This window comes from Dothidotthia symphoricarpi (genome assembly GCF_010015815.1).
Source record: "Dothidotthia symphoricarpi CBS 119687 unplaced genomic scaffold P153scaffold_5, whole genome shotgun sequence".
Taxonomy (NCBI): Eukaryota; Fungi; Ascomycota; class Dothideomycetes; order Pleosporales; family Dothidotthiaceae; genus Dothidotthia; species Dothidotthia symphoricarpi.
The window spans coordinates 673,139-685,941 of record NW_022985012.1 but is presented as its reverse complement, the minus strand read 5'-3'; the positions used below and the strand labels follow the sequence as shown (position 1 = coordinate 685,941).

General features: G+C 53.1%; 4 protein-coding genes across 4 annotated transcripts; 3 read left to right on the top strand and 1 right to left on the bottom strand.

The window, feature by feature from the left end:
- Positions 1 to 139: 139 nt before the first annotated feature.
- P153DRAFT_354738 (uncharacterized protein) lies at positions 140 to 751 on the top strand (the record flags this gene model as incomplete). Its single annotated transcript, XM_033666522.1, has 1 exon — positions 140 to 751. The coding sequence occupies one exon, from the start codon at positions 140 to 142 to the stop codon at positions 749 to 751; it is 612 nt and encodes a 203-aa protein (XP_033526475.1).
- Positions 752 to 4,243: 3,492 nt separating this feature from the next.
- Positions 4,244 to 6,733, top strand: P153DRAFT_284970 (uncharacterized protein; the record flags this gene model as incomplete). The annotated part of the gene is made up of 2 exons (XM_033663356.1): positions 4,244 to 5,542; positions 5,597 to 6,733. The coding sequence occupies 2 exons, from the start codon at positions 4,244 to 4,246 to the stop codon at positions 6,731 to 6,733; spliced, it is 2,436 nt and encodes an 811-aa protein (XP_033526474.1).
- A 582-nt stretch (positions 6,734 to 7,315) lies between these two features.
- On the top strand, positions 7,316 to 9,235 carry P153DRAFT_284617 (FAD/NAD(P)-binding domain-containing protein; the record flags this gene model as incomplete). Its single annotated transcript, XM_033663335.1, has 4 exons — positions 7,316 to 7,385; positions 7,430 to 7,656; positions 7,702 to 8,318; positions 8,374 to 9,235. 4 exons carry the CDS (start codon positions 7,316 to 7,318, stop codon positions 9,233 to 9,235), a joined length of 1,776 nt encoding a protein of 591 aa, XP_033526473.1.
- A 529-nt stretch (positions 9,236 to 9,764) lies between these two features.
- P153DRAFT_421126 (uncharacterized protein) lies at positions 9,765 to 11,667 on the bottom strand (the record flags this gene model as incomplete). The annotated part of the gene is made up of 3 exons (XM_033672290.1): positions 11,404 to 11,667; positions 10,498 to 11,332; positions 9,765 to 10,446 (listed from the first exon to the last, which is right to left on the bottom strand). Exons 2-3 carry the CDS (start codon positions 11,322 to 11,324, stop codon positions 9,765 to 9,767), a joined length of 1,509 nt encoding a protein of 502 aa, XP_033526472.1. The 5' UTR covers positions 11,325 to 11,332; positions 11,404 to 11,667.
- Between the last annotated feature and the right edge of the window lie 1,136 nt (positions 11,668 to 12,803).

Below are 12,803 nucleotides of genomic sequence, written 5' to 3'. Positions count from 1 at the left end.
ATGAAGTGGTTTGCGGTTAAACGCGCATATGTGTTAGCATTCACCTCGAATCGACGCCTCGACGGTCCGTTTATTTATCAGGCTGCGCACCCCATCTTCCCCACGGTCATCTTCTAATCATAGCCTGTCGACGTCCTCAATGTCTGCATCCTCCCAAACAGTACCGAATTTCGCAACCGCTTGGCTTGCTCCTCCTGAAGGTCTTCTACCCCCAAGCCAGAAGATCAAACTCGAACCAGTTTCCCTCACCATCAGCGGAGTCCTTGCCCTCGCGCTCGTTGTTGTCACTTTGCTACTCTGGAACAGAAAGCACATGCCAGTCTTCATGGGCGACCGCATTAAAGAGCCTGAGGAAGCAGATGTCCAGCAGCACATAGTAAGAGTAAGAAGTGACAAAGAAATTCGGACGCCCACTTCTATAAGCTCTAAATTGAGTGGGCATCCATCAGTGTATCGAAGTCCACGAGTTGACGCACATGCTATACAATCGAGCATGAATCACGATGTCCAACGGCTGGCTCTCGCGCATCACAAAATCCCGAAAGATGAAGACGAGGCCTCAGATTTCTTCAACTACGAGTCCACTCACGCGTCTGCTATTTGGTCGAATGATCTCTCTATCAACAATCTCTATCAGAGTCGTAGGACTCAAATTCCTTCAAACGTTGATACAGACTCACAATACGAAGACTCCTTTGCGCCTAGTACGTTCGTTATGATGAGTCGGAGCCAGACAGGTGATAACTACTAAGCGTAATGGGCGCAAGGCGTGCGGCGAACTCGGAGTTGATTGTTTGGTGTGAGGGTTGAAAGTATGGGGACAAGGACATACTTGTAGCAGGTGTTTTCTTTTTACCGTTACAGCATGGAGCATTGATCGTTTCTCGTGATCGATCTGAAGGGAAGAGCAAATACGAGTGGAGACGCAATTAATTGACTGCCCAGGCAGACAGTCTGCAAAGCCACCAATGATGGAATGAAGCTAGGTAGTATACTCCCGAAGTGAGCCACCCTCCCCGGTTAAAGTCCCCACTCTTTACCCGCCTCGTGTCAACTTCTTAATGCAATATGATGTGTTAAACATGGAGGATACTAGTAATAAAAAGGGTCCAGACAAGACGAAGAATGCATCCGGCTGATCCATGCGGGCGGTTTCCAAGGGTCCACAGCTCAGCCGAAGCCACCTGTGTTGCTTATACATGACGCCGTAGCCAGCTTCCCTTGACTATGACCCGCAGCTACCAGGGGTACAAGCCGCCATGCCTAGACTTATGTGTGTCGCTCAAAGTGAAGCCGAGCGCATACGACAAGCCTTCTTTCGCTGGAGACCGTTTCACGCCATTTCTCAAGGTAACATCGAAGAACGCGGGGATGCGGGCGCAGCGGACCGTGGACATCGTGGCAAAGAACAAGCAAGATCGAATATTTGGTAACATTTCCTCATTTGCGTAACCACCAGTAGTAGCACGGTGACTGGACCGTAGCAACCTTTCGAAGTTCGCTGATAGGTCAAAACTTAGGCCAGGGGCTATGTAATTGAGCAGGATTCTACGGTAGGATTCATGTGCTGCAACGGGAAGTCTTGGCTTAGGCGATCGATGAAGCCTCAAGCGAAGAATTTGAGCTCTCGACCTTGACCGGCGTTCTTGTCGTAGGATCATGTTCGTCATTATCATCGAAGCGGACGCTACGATGGTTTTAGATCTAGGCACCGCAGAAGGCCTTACACTATGTGGGATAGACACTCCAACTGCAGAACCGAGGCTCATAAGCTCGTGCACCTCGCCTGTGGATTCACACGTCTGGACAAAGACGGCAATACCTCCGGAATCTTGCCTGAGTTGTGTCTGGGATCGGGTCTGTATACGGATGCTTTACCAAAGTAGTGTTTGCTTGGCTACTAACGAGTGGTATATGTGATTCAATCACTCCATGGCATGAGGCGTATGGCGTACATGCGTTTTTCTGCGCTTTTTCCGGTTTGACCGAGTCTTGTTGCCAATATGCACGTCATCTGGTTCTTTGGTTGTTGCAGGAACCTTTGGGCGTGTTGGTAGGCCTCAGTGAAATATGGTGGCTGGCAGATGCACTGCTTGTCTTCGAAGTCAGCGGTGTTATCGCGTAACAGAATATACAGTCGGTGTGAGATCACGACCTAGTGGTGCTGAGGAGAGTACTTCTGCTGAACACGAGATCAGCACAGATTCATCCTCTGAATGGGAAAGACAGGAGACCCATGAATGTGAAATACAATGAAGGACGTCTAACATCGGTGTTCGATTTAGCGAAGGATTGCGATGACGAATAGGTTAACCGCCACGTCTCCGCGGACTGGATGGCGCCACCAATCTTTAACGCCTCCACAGACGCTGCTCTTTGCCTCTGTTTGGTATCCAGACGTTCAACCCACTCCAATGAGTTGCACAGATATGCTCACGGATGGCCAAAGCAGCAAGCCTTCTACCAAACTTGAAGCCTGAGACCCCAGTGATGGATGCACTTGGGCACATGGTTCTTTAATCCCTCTCTGGGCTTTTGCTACTTCTTGTGTAGCCCAATCACGAGGATATCTCTCCCTGTCCACAAAACTAGTTTGGTGGAACATTTTGTTCAAACAGGTCTTGACAACCGTGAATGGATACCAAATTCTTGGACTTGAATTATTATTATTATCTTGGTGATCAGAGCTCTTGGTTGGCCAGTATTGTGGTGGGATATGGTGTCACGGCTGGAGTCTTCGCAATCCATTACATCGAACCGCCATGCAAGAACAAATTTCTTTTGCAGTAGCCTGCATTCACTGTCGAGGATATGTTTGCGAAAGCATACAGTATGGTGGCAAATTGCAACAGTTTCCCTGTACAGACAGACTGATCTCCTCTCTGCAGATGCACGAGCGCGACCCAATTGATTGGTACCCTACCCGAAATTTGGATCTCCATACTCGTGAACCTTGAACATCACATTGTTACACAAGGCTTACAAAAAGCCACAAAAGTATTGGTAAAGTGAAGTGCATGACAATGCGGAGCCGTGAAAACGTCATGATTACACCAAACACCTATGTAATTGGACAAGCTTTACGTGGGCCTGGATATCTTGGGTTATGTACCACGGTGGTAGTTGTGTCTCGTAGTACGAGCAGTCAAATGCGCAAACTCACGAATGTACCTTGATATAACCACTAGCTGAACAGCTACGTTCAATTCTGAGCATAGCGTAACGGCATAAGTCAAGGGTTGATGGTAGATCCTAGTACGCCCGCTCGAGGAACTGATCCTAATGCACTTTAGTCAAATCCTAATTGCCCGGTTACTGACTGTCGACTCAAGACTCATGCTCGTTCACCGTTGGCGCGAACTATATTATTGGGGCTGTCGAAAACCCGGCTAGAGGTCTGCACGCCCAGCAAAGGTGAGTCTGCAGAACGTGGAAGGATGACGACAGTAGCGGTTGTCGACAACCAGCTGTGCATACTGATTACCGAATAGTCTTGACCAAGTGCGTTTTTTTCGCTGAAGAAGCATGCAATGGTCATTACAAATTTGACAAGGATTGGCTGCAGAGACCGCTTGACTTTGCTCTCACCGCAGGACTATCCGGTATGTCTTACTGCCTGTAAGAGGGTGCTCAGCCCCACCAGGGTAAACCCCTGAGGTTTTCCAAACTCGCCACATTACGAGGACCCCAGCGGGCGCTCTAAACTGGCCCCAGGATAGATGTGCTCAGCGTTGGTGAAGAATAGGACGGTTGTTGTGATGGTGCGCTGGAGTGGCAAGTTTGGGGACCCTCAAAAGTTTGTGATATAGGCAATCTGGTAGCCTATGTAGCTGGCTTGCGTTCCGTGCGGAATCCAGCCGGCCTTTCCAAGCGAAGAGGTCTAGCCTTGTTTGGACTGGCACCACCTTCCTCTCCTGCCGATCTGCGAACGTCCACTCGACATGGTGGCAGTTGAACGCCGGGGCGTGCGTGAGTTAGTGCCCAACGCATGCTCTTCCGGGGATGCGTCTGACCTCTTCCGCCGGCGACAACTCGCTATGTATTGCCAATCTCGACACGACAGTCCGGTTGTAGGTATGATATCAGTCGCTACCCACGGAGTTACTCCGCCGATGCTATGACGCATTCGTCGTTCCGCCCCTAGGACGGAACCTTAACCTATCTATCTACCTGAAGCTGTTCGGAGGACCAGACCCTCTTTCCATCTTTTCGGCTCTATCTTTCCGCCGCATCATCGTGAAAAATGGTCGAACGTCAGCGCAAAGCAGAACCACCACCCCGAAAACGAGCGCTTGTGAGCTGCGACCGATGCAAGGTCCGAAGAGCAAGATGTATTCGCGAAAGTCCCGATGAGCCATGCGCGGACTGCAAATTGAGCGGAGTACAGTGCGAGTCGAAACTCCCTAGAAAAGAAAGGCTTTACGGGAGCAAGGAGACATTAAGCTTGAGGTACAGAGCCCTTGAGTCGTTAATCAAGGGACTGTTCCCTCAGGAAAATACTCAGGATACCAACATCCTGTTCAAAATCGCTGCTGCAAGACATATCTCCATGCCAGCACCCGACGACTTTACGTTAGCCGATATTTTCAATACCGATCAGAGGTCCTCGTCCCAACAATACCAGCAGCCTCTCCCAACGCCACCATCCCTACAGCAGGCGTACGTTTCACCGCAAACTAACGCCGAGTCTGTCCAGTCTGTCGAGACTTTATCACCTGCACCCACATCAAAGGGAAGTCGACTCAATCCCTTCTCCGAAGTGCAACAGCAGCCCCGGCATACGGAGGAACTCATTCCAACACGGAATGGCGTGCCTCATTACTTTGGCCCCTCCAGCAGTTTCCGACTCGCGACAACCATCCGAGCACTAGTGGCCCGATGTAAGGCTGCCTCTGGTGGAGATTTCCCCACACTTCGAACGTATGTACTATCTGACTCGGCTGCTACAAACGGAAGTGGGGGCATCTCGTTACAGCATGCTAGCTCAGGCCCATCAGACGAGGAGTACATGGTTCCGGATTCCAGAGAGCTACCGTCTCAAGATCGTAGAGCAGGGCATAAGCGTAACAGATCGCATATGGAGGAATCACAAAATCAGTGGGAACGCCCCGCTGAAGTGCCTAGTCCAGACACTATTGGAGATCTACTGCCCTCAAGGTCTCTTGCTGACGCGCTCGTGTCTGCATACTTTGACCATGTGCATATATTTCTCCCTGTGTTTCACAGAAGTATGTTCCAATTTAGACTCGAGGCAACGTATTCACGAAAGACTGAGATCATCAAGGACTGTACAGACATGGGATGGTTGGCCTGTCTGGCTTTGGTATTCTCTTTCGGCTGTCAGCAACTGCATGAGCATGATCCGGAACAAGCTGACAGGCTCCGTTCAAAGTATCTGGGTTTCGTAAAAACGCATTTCCGCCAACTTTTGATCACAACTAGTTTGGCAAATGTCCAAGCTCTTGTGCTTCTTAACAATCATCATCACACTGCTGGACAGAAAAGTAGTTCTTGGTTGCTCATTGGGCTTGCTGCTCGCATGGTCAGTATTACCATATCATCCCTCACTCAGCCCTTGCTTACAGGTATTTGACAGGCCATCACGATGGGAATGCATCGAGATCGTGCGAACATGGAATTTGATCCTATAGAGCGAAACACGCGCAGGACAGTCTGGTTCTCCATATATGTGTTTGAGAAGATACTGTGCAACATTCTGGGACGTCCGACAGGCATTGACGACCGGGAAATGTGCATGAAACTCCCAGATGCGCCCTTGCTCGAGCAGAAGAGTATGTCTGCCGAATTCATGCTTCACGGCTGTGAATTGATGAAGCTATCGTATTCAATCCGGCAACGGGCGTATTTCGATAGTAGCACGGCTGAGGAACAAACGCCTACGCTCAATATGGCTGAGACTCTGCTACGGGAATGTGAGGAATTCTCCGCAAGGATGCCGGCAGAAATTTCGCTCATCGCGCCCGTCCCGCGCGAACAGAGGGCAAGAAACCTTCTGTTTCATATATATATGTATCACACGCGCTGTACGGTGTCACGAGACTTCCTTGTGCACAGGGTTGAGAGGAGAATCCAGGCTCTCGAAAACAAACTTCCCCCAGACTCGCAAGACTGGAAGAGAACCATGGCTCTTAGCGAAGATTGTATAGAGTCGGCTCACCGGGCTATCCAATGTATCATGGACGGCGCGCCTTTAGGAATCATGGGATACTCATGGCTCGACCTATTTTTCGTTTTCCACGCCGTCCTCATAGTCTGTGCGGATTTTCTTGCTCGCCCGAAGGACCAACAGGACTCTCCCAAGGATTTTGAGCGGAAAGAGGCAGTGCGCGAAATGCTCAACCACGTGCGCGGACTGAAACAACTAGCACCAACGTACAGGATACTTGGTCAGATCGCCATGCAGTTTGCCAGCATAACGGGAGTGACCCGGGAGTACCCCATGCCGCAGAGGTTTCTAAGTCATTCAAACGAGACATCGCTCGAGTCGCAGTCAATGACAGGAGAAGAAGGGGCAGCTCAAACACTTGCCGATATGACAGCTGCTCACGACAACTGGTACGCGCACACAACGACAGACCTGGGTTTAGACTTTTTCGAAATCCAGGGGACGCCTGCGATGTCGGATCCTGCTGCATATCCTGGCTATTTTATGGACCCAACACCGAACGAGGTTGATGACTGGACATCCAGACCGCTACGAGGGATGCATTGAACTTCTCCGTATGTTGAAAGGAAAACAAGCATTCATCCGTGAGGAGCATGTCGTCCATCTGCCAGACTAAGTCTGATCTTTTCGGGTAAACAGATGCCTGCCATTGGCTTGCCAACTCGAACTAGTTCCTCTTAAAGCAGTTACCCTGTCGGTTAGAATATCTTAGCGTTAACCGTCTTTGTGTTGTTTCAATATTTCGAGTTTCATCTTTCATACTTCAACATGAGCTTAGCGTTACTAGGTATAGTTTCGGACATGCAGAGCAACTCATACAATATACAAGGCATAGCATATTTACTGATATATCATTCAACAAACTTACAATTCATGACGCTGTGGATAAGTTTGTTGTTGATGATGTCACGTTTTGGCGATGTGCTTAGCGCGATCGGCCCCCACGTCTGGGCGATCTGTAGCACCAGATCGCCTTACACACTTTGGGCACTTCATGACGTCCGCGTCGTCGACAACGACGCGCCGTACACTAATACAGGATGTTGCCCTCGGAGCTCTCTGATAGAAAAGATGTGCGGTCCCGACAACACGTTCTTGTGAACGTGAATCCACTTTGTCCTCAACAATATGGCGGCCGCTAACGGAAAAAGCAAGTCTGGCAGGAAGAGGGTGCTGGTTGTTGGAGCAGGAGCTGCTGGTACGTCTTGTCTGTTTTCGATTGCAGGAATCTAACACAGCTAGGAATGTCATGTGCCCATCACCTTTCTCAACACACGGACCAGTTTGATGTTACTCTTATCGATGCTGTTGATTACTGCGGAGGGCAGGCCTTTTCAATCCCTATCGACAAGGAACGCCATGGAGCGAGTTGGTTGAATCAGGGCGTGCAAGGTGGAAGCTACATCTTCCACCACACCATGACCATGTTCGCGCGACAGGGCCTCCACGCCGACCCCGTAGATTTACAGGTAGGTCATGATTCATGCTCCTCACATCCTGACTGACATCCGTAGGTCTCCTTCGGCAAAGACGATATCTTCTGGACCAACATGTTTCCCACTGAACTTCTTGCCCGCCACCAAAAGGAGATTAAGAAATTCCACCGCGTGGTCAAGATTGTGCGATGGTTCGAAATCTTCTTCGCTCTCATGCCCATCAAGATTCTCTTCAAGCTCTTCATGTTTTCCGAGGAATTCACAAACACGGTCGCCATGCCTATGATCGCACTCTTCCTGGGAACCGGAAATGAGACGCCCAACGTGCCGAGTATGGTGTTGGAGAGACTGTGCACCAGTCCGACGTACGGCATGTGGTATCCGTTGGACCAGAACAGTATCCTCACTGACCAGCCGCCGATGGTCGTGTTCCCCAAATTCAGCGAGTTCTACGAGAGATGGAGGAAAGATTTGCTGTCGCGTGGGGTTAATGTCAGGCTTTCGACTGAAATTACGCGAGTGATGAAGAGAGACAAGACGGGCGTTACTGTCCGGCTGATCAAGCGTACTCCGGCGAAAGACTCTCACAACCCTAATAGCTCTTGGGTGCCCACGCCATCGTACGACGATTCTAACGCGGATGAAGATGCAAAAGAAGTCGAGGAACACTACGACGAACTAGTTCTCTGCGTGCTGTACGTGTCTCCTCTCTCTCCCACCTTCATGCATATCTATGCTAACACCCCCCAGCGCCGACACAGCAAAACGCATCCTCACCCCCACAGCCTCCTTCCGGGAAAAACAAGTCCTCGGCTCCGCAAAATTCTCCGACGACATAACCGTCACGCACTGGGACACGAAATACATGAAAAACCACTACGAGAACTTCTACACGCCCGAACGCGCTGTCCACTCCCTCTCCGGCACCGACCACTCGCACCGCACCTCGCTCGCCCAGAAAATCTTCAAGCCAATGTACTACATAAAAATGTACCCGCAGGACCTGTCCAAGCTAGAAATGTGCTTCGACTGCACAAACTACCAGTCGCAGTTCCCGCCCGACGTCGACTTCGACAAGCATATCTTCCAGACCATCTACCTGAACAAGGCGCGCGACGGCCACCTCTGGAGCATCGACGAGATCGACGAGACCAAGATTATCAGAAAAGACTGGTGGCACCAGCTCTGCCACTCGTGGACACACTACCTCTTCGTCGTGCCGTGGATGTGGCTCCTACAGGGACACAAGCGCACGCGCTTCGCAGCCGCCTGGACGCTCGTCAACGCACATGAAGTCGCGGTCATGAGCGGCATCGCTGCAGCCGTCGATCTCGGCGCGGTGTATCCAGCGGATCTGGAGCGCGATCGCTTCGCCCTGCTGAGCTTTCGCCTTTACTATCTTCTCGCGTATGGGAAGTGGTATCGTAGACGGGCGACGAAGGAGACTAGGGAGGGCGAGGGCAAGGAGTGGGCGAGCGGCGAGTATGGGTCTGTGTATCGTGGGCCGGGCGTGTCGGTTGTGGATCGCAAGCAGTGGCGGGATGAGAATGGGATTGAGGGCGAGGGGCCGACGTATGAGTTTCCTGTGGATGCGGGGAGTCGGGTTAGGTAGGGTGTTGTAGTTGTGGAGGGAGGGGGTTTGTGTTGTGGATGGATGGTGGATTAGGGGTTGGAGATTAGGAGGGGAAGGGGGGTTTGGGATGATACCTGGGTTGTTAGGGGAATATATATTAATCTTCGTGAATCCTTTGTTGTTCCCATCAGTTTGATCTCTTTCCACCAGCTTAGAGTGTTGTCTTTGGAAGAAGATTCTCTGGGTAGGGAGTCTTGACTGTACCATAGTGAATTTCACCCCAGCCCTTTATCCAACATGCACAACTTGAACAAAAGCCACATTCTGACTGTCAACATATCCTGACGCGTGTCAGGCCACTGCATAAGAGGAGAATGTCAACTCAGTGCAAACAAGCCCAAGTCATCAAGCAGCTATGAAGAAGAAAAAAGAACTAGCGAGACATTGCAGACCAGGTGACGAGAACGTGAATGCGTAGATATACCAGCTACTCGCTAACAACGATCTAAATCTACCCACCACCACCCCAATCCAACCCCCACAAACCCGTCTAGAAAACGCAGTCAATCTACCTCCTCTCCCTCGCCTCCCCATCCCCAGGCCTCAAACTCGAACTCCCCTCCAGCGGCGGTATATGCCCCAACTGCTTCTCCGTCCCCGCCTCATTCGGCGTAAACGGGGTAAACGGAGTAAAAGTACCATCAGGCGACGCCTGCCACTTAGCAATATCCTTCTTCAGCGCCTCCAGCTCTTTCTGGAACCTATTCCCAAAGACATCGATATAGAAGGTCGCGCCATTATACACGCTCCATATGAAGACGACGCTGAGGAACAAGCCGCTGGGCCAGCGGTACCAGAACCAGACTGGGCAGGGCAGCATGGTGACGACAGCGTAGGAGTACTGGATGAACATGAAGGCTGATTCTTGGAGGAAGTCGGGGAGCGAGAGGACGAGTTTGCCGATCCAGGTTTTTGCGTAGGATTTGCGCAGCCAGGTGAAGCTTGTGGGGCGGCCGGCAGCGATTTTGTCGCGGCGGCGGACGGTGATGAGGAAGTGGTAGGCTAGTTGCCAGGCGGCGTAGGGGATTGTGGCCCAGAGCTGCATTTGTAGGAGGCTGTAGTGGTGGGGGGAGGAGGGGTCGGAGTGCCGGATGTTGTAGATGGCTGGGTATCGTTCTTGCTGGTAATCGGAGGGGAGCAGGTGGACGATGCAGTGGAGTGTGACGCAAGGCATGATGTGGATGAAGAGACTGCAGGTGTTAGCGTGTGTACAGACACGGATAGGGATGTCGTGAGCTTACCTGACTACCTTGTCCATGGAGTGGAAGACCAGCGAGTTGCGCCACATGATGATGGCCACGGCGTTGTTTCCCATGGTCAGACAGTAGGTCGATATGAACAGCCGCTTAGACTGCGGGAAGACCCAGATGCTCAGGACGAGCAGGATGTTGACAAAGTAGCAGAGATCGGCGAGGAAGTAGTGGTAGCCCTTCTTGTGGTAGGTGACGTAGCGCACGGGCATGAAGAAGAGCAGCTGGGCGGTGTACCAGTGGGGAAAGAAGTCTGGATGCAGTCCAACCAGATACCCCGAGACAAAGATGTTGATGACGGCGGCTATGAAAGACACCTTCTCCCGCGCCGTGACGGTGATGGACTCCTCCCAGCGTTTGTTAAGGCGGTCCACCGACTGGCGCATGCGGCGCTTGTACCGGTCGAGCTGCTCGCCCTCGGTGGGCACTCGACGGCGCCACTCCTCGACGACGCGGTCTTTGGTGATGCCGCGGGTCTTGGCCTGCTTCCTCAGCTTGTCCGTCTGCGAGGATATCGAGTTCTGGAACTTCTCGATGCGCTGTGGGAGGGCCAGGTTCTCGATGAAGTCGAACATGGTCAGGCGCTCGACGGGCGGGAAGAAGGACGAGTCGTCGACGTCCGAGTCATCGTGGTAGGAGCTGTTGGAGAACGAGTTGGAGCGGGAGAGGCCGGGGGTGGAGACGGGCCCATAGGGAGACGGGGCTCCTTCGTCAGTAGAGCCGGCGCGAGTAGAGCCGACGGGCAGCGGGCGCGACGAGAGGCCAGAGGTTCCGAGCTCTGGCTGCGACCGGCTCTTGAGGTGAGGCTGGTCCGACATGGCAGCGTCTGGCCGTGTTAGCTGTGCTGTGCTGGTGACGGTGTAGGAAGGAGCGGGCAGGTCGTGGATGGGAGCGTACAGTGGTAGTGTCCAAATCAAGCCAAGTTCTCTGTCCTCATGACACTGCCGCCTAGGCGGGGCTTTTGGGTTTGCTGCTTGGAGTGCGTCTGGCGGTGTCGCGGATGCAGGCCGTGGGAGGATGCACGCTGGTGATTGGCAGTGGACGGCGTCGTCGTGCAGGGAGTTGTCGTGTGCAGCGTGTGTGGGCGATGCGATGGAGAGAGCGGACGTGTGTGTGTGCAGTATGAGTGTGAAGCAGTTCCAAGACAAAAGTGGGAGATGTCTTGTAAATATGCTTGATGCATGTGCCAGTTTCGTCATTCGTCATTGCATCCACGCTGGCTGGCGCTAGCTACGGCGGCCGGCTGCACCACCGCCAGACGCGTCTGCTCGCCGACGCGATCCCCAGCACCGCCGTCGCCCTCCCCACCACCCTCGACCTCGACCTCGTCCCCGACCGCGACCGCCTCGCCCTCCAGCAGCGCATTTCGTGCGCGCTCCACCGCCATCATGGGCAAGCTCGTGCGCCTCGAGATCTTCAGTATGTCGCCCGACGCGCAATTGCACCCGCCCGCTGACCCGCGCAGACTTCAAGTCCTACCGCGGACGCCACACGCTGCTCTTCGGCGACTCGTACTTCACCTCCATCATCGGCCCCAATGGCTCGGGCAAGTCCAACAGCATGGACGCCATCTCCTTCGTTTTGGGCGTCAAGTCGACCCAGCTGCGCTCCGACAAGCTCAAGGACATGGTCTACCGCGGCCGCGTCATCCGCGACGCCACAGTCAACGCCGACGGCACCGTGACCGAGGCCGCCGACACCCAGGAGGACGGCGAGTCGCAGCCCAGCACCCAGCGCAACGACCCCCAGAACGCCTGGGTCAAGGCCGTCTTCGAGGACGACGCTGAGCAGACGCACGAGTGGCAGCGCACCATCACACCCTCGGCCGCGAGCGAGTACCGCATCAACAACCGCATCGTCACCCAGAAGCAGTACAACGAGGCGCTGGAGGAGCACAGCATCCTGGTCAAGGCCAGGAACTTCCTCGTCTTCCAGGGCGACGTCGAGAAGATTGCGACTATGGCGCCTGATCAGCTCACTGAACAGGTCGAACGCATCTCGGGCAGTCTGGAGAAGAAGGCCGACTACGACAGGCTAAAGGCCGAGTCCGAGGCCGCCACCGAAGACAACGCCAAGCACCTCCACGAGCGTCGCGGCATCAACGGCGAGCTCAAGACGTACCAGGAGCAAAAGACCGAAGCCGACGAGTACGAGGCGAAGCTGGCCGAGCGCGACGAAGCCGTCGTCACCAAGACGCTGTGGAAGCTGTTCCTCTACCAGCAGACCATGGAGAAGGCCCGCAACAAGATCGCGAGCCATCAAGAAGAGCTCAAGGAGCACAAACGCAGCGTCGACAA